Source organism: Thamnophis sirtalis, unplaced genomic scaffold (genome assembly GCF_051295495.1).
Source record: "Thamnophis sirtalis isolate CommonGarterSnake01/CBP01778 unplaced genomic scaffold, rThaSir2_p1.2 scaffold_7, whole genome shotgun sequence".
Classification (NCBI taxonomy): domain Eukaryota; kingdom Metazoa; phylum Chordata; class Lepidosauria; order Squamata; family Natricidae; genus Thamnophis; species Thamnophis sirtalis.
Genome location: NW_028261387.1, coordinates 25,272,111 through 25,282,341, shown reverse-complemented (window position 1 = coordinate 25,282,341; position 10,231 = coordinate 25,272,111). Strand labels below are relative to the sequence as shown.

The window sequence follows — 10,231 nt, the reverse complement described above, 5'->3', positions numbered from 1 at the left end:
TACATGATTCTGTTGAAGCAGCAGGATCTTCAAGCATTCCCAAAATACCTGTCTGAAGAGCTATGTTCCCTAGACTTTCTGCAAATATAATTGGGAGCTGGTAATCCAAATATCTGGAGGTAGATCAGAGGTGGAATTCAGCAGGTTTTGACCAGTTCTGGAGACCCGGTAGTGGAAATTTTGAGTAGTTTGGCGAACCAGTAAGTACCACCTCTGACTGGCCCCTCCCCCATCTATTCTCTGCCTCTCGGGTCTCAGCTGATCGGGAGGAAATGGAGATTTTACAGTATCCTTCCCCTGCCACGGCCACCAAGCCACTCCCACCGAACCGGCAGTAAAAAAATTTGAATCCCACCACTGAGGTAGACATTCTGGAAGGAGAATCCACACTAGAAAAGCTTGAGTATGGAGTTACTGTAGATGGCGTTCTCAAAGTTGAGACCCTCTGAAAGCCTTCCCTGCTAAATCTCATTGGTTGGGCAGATTGGGTTCGGAAGAAGAGTTCTCCAAGTGATGGAGACCCTAGCCAGTAATTAGAATTGCGTGCTGAAGCTGTCAGTCAGTGTAACTGCCATTGAAACGGTCATTCTAGTTTCTTCCATAACTATTTGAACTGCTAAATGCTAAACCACTTCAACTGCAACCTAATAGATGAAATTATAGTGAACTACCTGTTATGTGAATGACCACAACTGGCAGGTAAGATGTAATTTTCTGGAGGCATTCCTAGCCACAGCCTCCATCTGCTGTTCAAGCAAATACACACACACACACACACACACACACAAATATAATATAATATAATATAATATATTTTTGTGTGTGTGTCTGTGTGTTGTATTTGTGCTGATAAATAAATAAAGGGAGACTGTTTATCAGCACAAATACAACACAAATGTGGCAAAAGGCAACAGTAAAATATTGGGTTTCTGTCGTGATGGTCTCTTGTGACGAGCCGATAGACAGATAATGGAAGCAGCTTCCTCCCATAATTGGGGCATACCAGGGGTTGTGACACTATATATATACATACATACACATACACATATACATACATACATACATACATACATACATACTCTTATAAAAATACAATTAATGATAATGACATTAATGAGAATATATATTCTGTTTCAAAGTAGAAAATAATGAAAGTTATGCTGAACCATTTTGGATCAGAGCTTGGCAGAAACAAAATCTGGAGCATTTTGAATATTTAAGGTTTCAGCTGAAACAAAATCCATAAGAATTTGTGTTATTCTATGAATAATAAGGCAAAGCTGGTGTCACCCAAAAAACCCCACCAAACATGATTTTTTTCTAGTCTTACAAACTCCTCATTTTGCTTCTACTCCAAAATCAGTTGCCTGAACTGAATAGCTATACAAATTGATTGAATGAATGTATTAATTTAAACAAACATTTCAGTGTATACCAGTGTTGTTTTAATAAATCAAAGCATTTGAAATAGATATTTACCATAGTTTGGGTTGGGCATGGACTACCCAATGCAAGTTGTTCTGTGCATCAAACATTCCTGTATGGATTTTTTTGGTAACTTGTAAGAGTTATATTTTCCCATCATGCTTATGATTGGGCTATCTAAGTTCTTGTTGATATGAATAAATCATTACTTTTGCATTCCTGTGTCTTGAGGTCCAACCTAACAATAATGTCTATGTGGCACAATGGTTAAGGTGGTTAGACTTCCTCAGCCATGGAAGTTCTCTGGATTTTTCAGCTCAATCCCCTTCATATTGTTGGTTGGGAAGTGGGAAAAGGTGGGGGAATAGGAATCTTTCCCTCTTCTTGTTCTTTAACCATTTCTGCATATGCTATTTCCTCTACATTTCTCACTTCATGACCAACACATTTTCAAAGCCACTCTGTGGCCTGCCAGCAGCCAGCAGAGCTGGCGGCAGACTCGGACAAGGAGGTTGGGGAGGAACTTGAGTCAGTTCTGGAGTCTGGGTAAGGTTCTGATGGATGCTCTGTGAGGACGCAGATATAGAGCCAGGGCTGTCCAACATTTCCCAGCCACCAGAGAGCCAGCTGCCTTTGGAGGCTGATATGAGTGGGGCCTGTTCCGGGTGCACATATGTGCACAGCTGTTAGGAGAGATGAACAATGGAGGACAAGGAGTTGCTTCAGGAAGCAAAGCACACATGGACGCTGACTGCCCTACCCCTGGCTGGGGAATAAATAGAAGGAAAGAGGAGTGGTTGTTGTAGGAGACAACAATTTTTATTTCTGAAGATTTTGCTCATTGTGTTTTGTGCCACAGAGCATGCTTGCAGCCTTTGGGCTGGGAGCACAATTATCTCAAGGAACTGATAAGGTCTTGCATTGCAGTTAACTCTTTGAAGGACTATTACCTGGACTTTTCAGTGGGTGAATGCAATTAATTCACAAGAAGTAAATAAAGAGGGGGTTTTCATGACAAGGAGTCTCTTTCTTACTTCTGCTAAGACTGGGTCAGAACAGCAGCGTCCTTTTTTCCCATATTTTGAGGATTGTGTGAAAGCACATTGGATGTGTGAGAAAAAACTTGTAGTTGGTAGATACGATTTTCTTTTGCTTTCTCTGTCCTGCATGGAAAAATCTGCTTCGGTGGAAATCCTAGAGAAGTACTAAGTAAACCAGGAGTCCCCATTTTTTTTCTGCTCATCAATCCCTTCATGAAGTTTCAGATTCTTTATCAATCTCCAAACATTTATTATATAAAAATAATTTAATCAGTACTGCTTTAATTAATCGGTTTAATCAAAAGGTGATCAAATGACCCAAGACACTGCAACCATCATAAATGCAAAAAACAGTCATCAGTACCATTGCAGTTTTGGTCACTAAAAGAATGGTTATAAGTCAAAGGACTGCCTGTAGACATGCTGGTCTAAACTGAAGGAATACTAAGATAATTAGATATCTATAACAATACAGGTCGTGTACAATTTGCAGCTGTGGTAACTAATTAGACAAGGAACCTGTTTATTTAGGAATGTTACAGATTTTTCTTTGATTTCGGAATGGATTAATGCAATCAAACTTATTATAGCAATTCCTGTAGAAAGGATTCAGCAATCTTTAGCTAATACAGCCACACTCAATGACTGACTCCCAAAATACCCGTGGCACGACAAAACCGCGCTACGCAAAATAGCGGAGATTAAATCGCGTCACTAAAGTCGCGACGTCATCATCGCACGTCATCACCGCGGGGACAACAGCGCGGTGACAGAAGGGCGTTCTACATGCTTCGTTCTTTGCCTCCAAAGGTAGCCCTCCTCCTCCAGCTGACAGCGGCAGCGGGCACGGGGAAAAGCGGGCTGCCCAGCAGCAGCAGCAGCCCGCGGGAAGGGTCCAGCTCAGCCGCGGGGGGCAGCAGGAAGCCCGCGGGGGCCCGAGCAGGGCCGCCGACGCTGGCGGTGGAGGAGGATGCAGCAGCGGCAGCGGCTGAGGCTCTCCCGGGGCCGGCGAAGCGGGCTTGCCCGGCAGAGGCAGGCCGCCCTCTTCTTCCTCAACAACATCTCCTTGGATGGGCGGCCGCCGCCACCGGGCAAGCCCGCTTCGCCGGCCCCGGGAGAGCCGCCGCCGCCGCCCGCCCTGCCTCTTCCTCCGGGGGAGGCGCCGGCGGCAGAGGCCGCCCGTCCAAGGAGATGTTGTTGAGGAAGAAGAGGGCAGCCTGCCTCCGCCGGGCAAGCCCGTTTCGCCGGCCCGGGAGAGCCTTAGCCGCCGCCACTGCCGCGTCCTCCTCCGCTTCCTGAAGCCCCCCGCGGCTGTGCTGGACCCTTCCCGCGGGCTGCTGCTGCTGGGCAGCCTGCTTTGCCCCGTGCCCGCTGCCGCTGTCAGCTGGAGGAGGAGGGCTACCTTTGGAGGCAAAGAACGAAGCATGTAGAACGCCCTTCTGTCACCGCGCTGTTGTCGCGGCGGTAGGGTCGTTTTTTTATTAGCGCTTCGGACGCCGCGGATTTGCCTCCGCACTTATGTCGGCGCGGATAAGGGCATCGCGGTTTTGTGGTGGAACCAAAATACCAGTGCCAACTTCTGTTCATATGAAGAATCCCAAATATTAATATTAGTTACCAACAAGCATCTTGGTACATAAAAGGGATCCAATTTTATTTAACACTATTTGAACTACAACGTTCTGTGCTTTTGTGTTGAAGTGCAGTACAAATGGCTAATTCATTATTTGTTTCCACCATAATTTGTTAAATAAGTGTCTAGGTTCTCACAAGATACTTAAATCTAAAGCCAGTCAGCCAATTGTGCCGTAGGCTCTTCTCCATTGCTCAGTTGAAACACAATACAGTACACCAACTCAGAGTAGGCAGAAACTACACTGCTGATTTCCTATCTCACGTAACCTCTTCCAAAGTAGTGGTGATAAAACATAACAGATTTTAAACAGTTTGAGGTTGCCATGGCTGTTGTTAAAACAAGGGAGAAAAATATTCTTTTGCCACCTGTTAGGCTAAGGATACTTTAAATCTTTTACTCATGGCCTGGGAATGAGATGAAGGCAGGGTCAGAGACAAGAAAAAAGGTGCCAAGACATAAACGCTCCCTCAATTTACAACCATTCATTTAATAACAATAGCCCTTGTTTCTTAACTGTTCCCTTCTCCTGGCAGCTCTGTGCATGCGCACATCGGGAACAGTCTCCAGCTGTTCTTCTGCCCCTCTGATCTCCGTCTTTGAAGGCAACTGATAACTGTTGGACGGCCCTGGCCCCAGCTCTGCCTCTGACACAGAGCGCTCATTAGAGCCTTCCCCAGACTCCAGGATTGGCCCATGTTCCTCCCCAACCTCCTCACTGTCTGAGTCTGCCACCAGCTTCGCTGGCCACTAGTGGCCACAGCAATCATCAATGCAATGAACGTGAATTTGGGCAAAGTCCAGAAGGAGGACAGTGAGGGCCTGGCAAAGAGTCAGACATGACTTAATGACCGAACAACAAAAATTCACTTAACCATCTTGCTTAACAACAGAAATTCTAGTCCCATTTGTGGTTGTATATCAAGGACTACCTGTACAGGTACTCCTCAACTTACAACCACAATTGAGCCCAACATTTCTATTCCTAAGTGAAATATTTGTTAAATGAATTTTGCCCCATTTTATGACCTTTCTTATTTAAATATAGTTTTTTTTATTTTTTGTTCTCTATATACAATTATAGGTATACATTCACATAGTTATTATTCTTTCGTTACATTCATGGTTCTTATACATTTGTCATTCCATTTATAGAATAATATTCCATTTGGATTGCTTTGTTTACCATCCCTCACCTGTTTTGACACCACCTTCTTCTCCCTTTCTTTTCTCCCTCCCTCCCTTCCCTACTTCCTTCCTTCCTCCTTTCCCTTCCTTCTTCCATTACCTCTCCCCTCCTCCTCTCTTCCTCTTCTCCTTCCTACCCTTCTCTGTTTCTTTCTCCCTTTCCTGTTCCTCTCCTCCTATCTTCCTTCCCTCCTCTTCCTCTCATCTCCTCTCTTCCTCTCTCTCCCTCCCTTCTCTACTTTCTTCTTTCCTAATCTCCTTTCTCTTCCTTCTTCCCTTACCTCTCCCCTACTTCTCTCTACCCCTTCCCCTTCCTACCCTCTCTCTTTCTCCTTTCCATCTTCCTCTCCTCAACTCTCTCTTCTTTCCCTCCCTTTCCTCTCATTTCCTCTCTTCCTTTCTTTTTCTATTGTTGCAGGTGTCTCTTCCAGCTCTTAATTTATATTTTCTTGGGGTGGTATTTTCGCAAACCCCAAAATCATTGAATATCATTTCTTGTTCCTTTTCCTTCTCTCTTTTTTCTTTTTTGGACAAAGACAGACAACACGTAACACATAGAACCTTCTTCAATCACATACAGCATGTCGTTTGGTTGCAAAGTTTTTGTGCATCATTTCCATAGTCCTCACTTTCAATTGTAAACAAATATAAACAAACACAACACCTAACATAAAAACATCTTCCATTCCATATAGTGTGTCGATTGGTTACAAGGTTTTTGTATATCCTTTCCATAGTCATCCCTTAAATTTTATATAAAGTCACATATTATCAATCAAGTATATTGATATACATTATTATTATATTATAATAATTTCTCTAATATCATGTCAGCTTACGCATTTCAGCACATTCCATTGCTCATATAATCAATCTAATATATATGTATATAATTATTATGATTATTAAAAATTCATTGAATATAGCTATTATTACATACTAAATTTAAAGTAAATTTACATTATGACATTTCATTACATCATCCTGGACTCATCCAATGATATTTATATTCTATTCTATATACAATTGTTTTATTTTAAAAAACGTTTTTCCACATCATCTCCATGATCTTCACTTACGGCTTATATAAAATTCCATATTGTCAAGCTAGTATATATAAATGCATTATTATCATTATTAATCATTTGTTTAACTATAACTATTATTACTTTGTCTTATACATAATATTCAAAATTTAACTACGTTTAGCTTAATTTTATTGTGGCATTTCATTTCATCATCCTGTATCCTTCCAGTAGTAGTGCAGTCCAATATCTCTTGCCATTTGTAGAATCTGTATTCTAAATGTTTTCTTGATGTCTTATGTGAACTTCTCTTGACAACTTATTGTTCATTGTATATTTTGTAGACTCGAGACCCTCCATCTGATCCTTTCATCAGTTGGGCTTTGGTTATCACTGGTGCTTCTGCCAAAAATACTCTTATTGTTTCTGCCAAATTTTCTCCCCTTTCTTCATCTATGTTTTGAAGCATGAGATAGAGTTCCAGTTCGTCTACCACTCCTTTTAGTGTTCCACATGTATCCTTTCCCTCCTCTCTCGGTTTACTGTCAGCATCAACAATTTTCTCATCACTTTGTTCTTGTTTTACTGCAATTTTTTGAACTCTATCTTCAAATTTCATCATTGTTTCATCAATATTCTCAACTCTTCCCTCCATTCCTTCTGTTCTTTGCTCTATAAACTCCAGATTCTTTTCTATTCTTTCTGTGCTTATTAAGATTTTTTTAATTTCTAACATAATTCTTTGCAATGTTAACTGCTCTTCTTCTTCATGTTGTGCCATCTTTCCAAGTAGTAAACACTGCCAGTAGGACATACATGACTTTTTGCTAGGTTTCAAATAGATTCAGTATAATCTTCAAGTCAGGGATTTCTCTTTACTCCAAAAGAACACCTATATAAACAAGACATGTTTTCTCTCTGTCCCTTTCAATAATCCAAGCCAATACCCTTAAGATAACAGATGTAACCAAGCCGCCAGCCTCTAGATGGCAGTGTTACTGCTTTTTCTCCACTTTTAGCTCCCTCTTTAAGCTCCGAGTTTCAGAATAGAAAAAAAAGTGTTTAAAAGTTCTGATCCAGCTAAGCATTTAGAGGAAAGGGATTCTTAATCCACAAATACAAATAATGGGAAAAAAAATAGAAGAAGGAGAAAAAGGACCAGTCCAATTTAAAAGTAAGAGGCATTTGTAAAAATTCCATCCATAGAAAAGAAACAAAATTAAAGAAAAAAAGATAACAAAATGGTTTTAATTCAAGCTAGTCTCTCTTCCATGTTCAATTTTAGTTTTAGCAATAGCAGTTAGACTTATATACCGCTTCATAGGGCTTTCAGCCCTCTCTAAGCGGTTTACAGAGTCAGCATATTGCCCCCAACAATCCGGGTCCTCATTTTACCCACCTGGGAAGGATGGAAGGCTGAGTCAACCCTGAGCCCGTGAGATTTGAATAGCCGAACTGCTGAACTGCAGTCAGCTGAAGTAGCCTGCAGTGCTGCATTTAACCACTGCGCCACCTCGGCTCCTTTTACTCTAATTCTTTTGGGTGTTCTCTTCTCTAATTATAAAATTTATCTCACCAATTTCGATATACTCTCCTGCTCTATTCTGTTGCAGGGGGGCTGTCCCAACCTTATGCAGCTCCAGCTGCTTCTCTTGTAGCTGAAAAAAAAAAAGCTTCTCCTGGATCTATCAGGGGCTTTGCAATGCCCCTAAGATCAGCAGGACTTACTCGTCTCTATCACTGTCTCTTCAAGACGGTTTAGGTCCAAAAGGACTGTCCAGCAACAGAAATATCAACAGCAATCCTGGAGCTCCAAGATTGCATGTTGTGTTGTAGTGATGTCAGCCCCGGAAGTCCAATATTTCCCAATTTTATGACCTTTCTGACCCTAGTTCTGACCCTAGTTCTGACCCTAAGTGAATTATTGCAGTTTTTAAGGTAGCGTAATAGTTGTTAAATTAATCTAGCTTCCCCATTGACTTTGCTTATCAAAAGATTGCAAAAAATGATCACTTGACCCCAGGACATTGCAACCGTCATAGCTATGAATCAGTTGCCAAGCATCTGTAGTTTGATCAGATGACCCTGGGGTTGTAAATGTAAAAAAATGGTCCTAAGTCACTATTTTCATGTAACTTTAAATGGTCACTAAGCGAACTATTGAAAGTCAAGGACTACCTGTAGTTGTCTCATGGCTAGAGGCAAGTGGTAAGGCCTTTTGGGCCACCACTGAAAATGCCTGTTTGCCAGGAACTGTTTATTTCCATCTTCCTCTCCTAGGACAGCTCATGAAATACAAGAGGATTTCATTAGTTATGATGAATAAGAGGGAGATGTTGAAGGTCAGTTTTAATTCAACCTGTCACCTGATATTACCCAGAAGTTCTAACATGTGCGTTTGTTACTACATTAAAACCTAACAATGCAGGCAGAGGGATCGCTTCACAGTTAGGGTAATATAAAACACTACATTTCTTTACCAAGAGCTTAGAGGAACACATTTATCCCTGAGCTTTTACAGAATTTGCTAAAATCTGTTTTTGGTTCCCCAGAAACCTGATTTTCCCCCTCTCCCGCAAATTAAATAACAAAAAAGAGAGGGAAGGTCAAAGTTTATAAGTTTGTGAAGAAGTTCGCTCTCCATTTTTAACACTTTCTTTTTTTAAGTGTTTAAAAACTCCAGATGCTCTCTTAGGTCTCGCAGGGCATTAGGGAAAAAAGACTCAGGAATAACTCTGTATAATATAGCCTAGTTGTGGTGAAACATTAACCCACTTTGGCTTCAAGGCGTTAGCCGCTCCACGCCATTCCGAGAGCAACGTGTTTCCCCTTATCGTGGCCATCTCAATGGCCACTTCCCTCAATTGCCTTGTCACGCAGCTCTTAAAGAGAGAAAGGCGTAAAGCTTATTGGTCTGCCGACAGGATAGCAGCCCTTCCCCTCCCTAGCCTACGAATCCAAAGTCCCCGGATAACTCAAGAGCTGGCTAGCGGGATTTCTAAAGGGAGGCGGGAAGAGCTTCATCCTTTTCGCAGCGACCGACGCGCGGGATCCCTTCGCCCCTCAAGCATCCCTCCCGGGCAAGAGCTAGAAACGAAAGCGCGCCCAGGAACTTCAAAACCCGGGCAGAGAGGGCGCGCGAGCCCAGTCCTCCTCGCGCTTCCTTTGTGTCCCAGGCGGCGGCGGCTGACCACCGCCGGCTGCGGAGCTTTCCTTGCCCCTCCCGCTCCGACCAGCCCGCCCTGGCTCCCCTCCCGCCCACCGGCTTCCCCTGCCCTGGCGGAGGGAGAACGTGTTCGCCTCTGGGCCGTCAAGATGGCGGCATCGGTGGGGTCCGGCGGCCCCGGGGAGCCCGACCTGGGGGCGAGTGGGGAGCCCCGCGCTCTCTCCCCGGAGGAGATCGCCCGCCGGCTGCAGAGCACAAGGCGGGAACTGAGTAACAGGCGCAAGATACTGCTGAGGAACCTGCCCGCCGAAAGTAGCAGCCAGGTGGGTGGAGAAAAAGCAGAAGCCGCGGCGGGGCAGAGCAAGGCGCGGAGCCCCGGCAGTGCGGGAGAGGCGGGGGGGCCACACCGGGAGTCGGAGGGGTGGCGGGAACCGCGACGGAGATCTCGGGGAACAACTTGGTGTCCCCCCAGAACTACAATTGCACTACCATTCCCTCAAGTTTCCACTGTGATGTTTGGGAATTATGACCGATAGTTCAAAGATCCAGATCGTCCCAGTATTGAAAAAGAAACCTTGAGCACTTTCCATACTGAGTCGGGAAAGGGAGAGTTTTCTATGGGGAGAGACGACATTCAGACTCTCCCAGGTTAGGGGAGAGACGACATTCAGACTCTCCCAGGTTAGCGGAACCGGTTCATTGATCCCTGTTAAACCCAGCTAGTCAGTGGGGCAAGTGTCCTTCATAGAAGAGT

General features: G+C 43.7%; 1 protein-coding gene across 2 annotated transcripts in view; it reads left to right on the top strand.

Annotated features, from left to right (window-relative positions):
* The first annotated feature begins 9,387 nt into the window (after positions 1-9,387).
* The window catches only part of RAVER2 (ribonucleoprotein, PTB binding 2), a 48,409-nt gene continuing 47,565 nt past the window's right edge, over positions 9,388-10,231 (top strand). The window contains exon 1 of one of the 2 annotated variants that reach the window (XM_087719534.1): positions 9,388-9,800. In XM_087719534.1, the coding sequence (XP_087575660.1) occupies positions 9,627-9,800 (174 nt within the window). In that variant the 5' untranslated portion in view covers positions 9,388-9,626. The remainder of the gene's footprint in view (positions 9,801-10,231) is intronic. The other variant, XM_087719533.1, reaches the window with a different exon arrangement.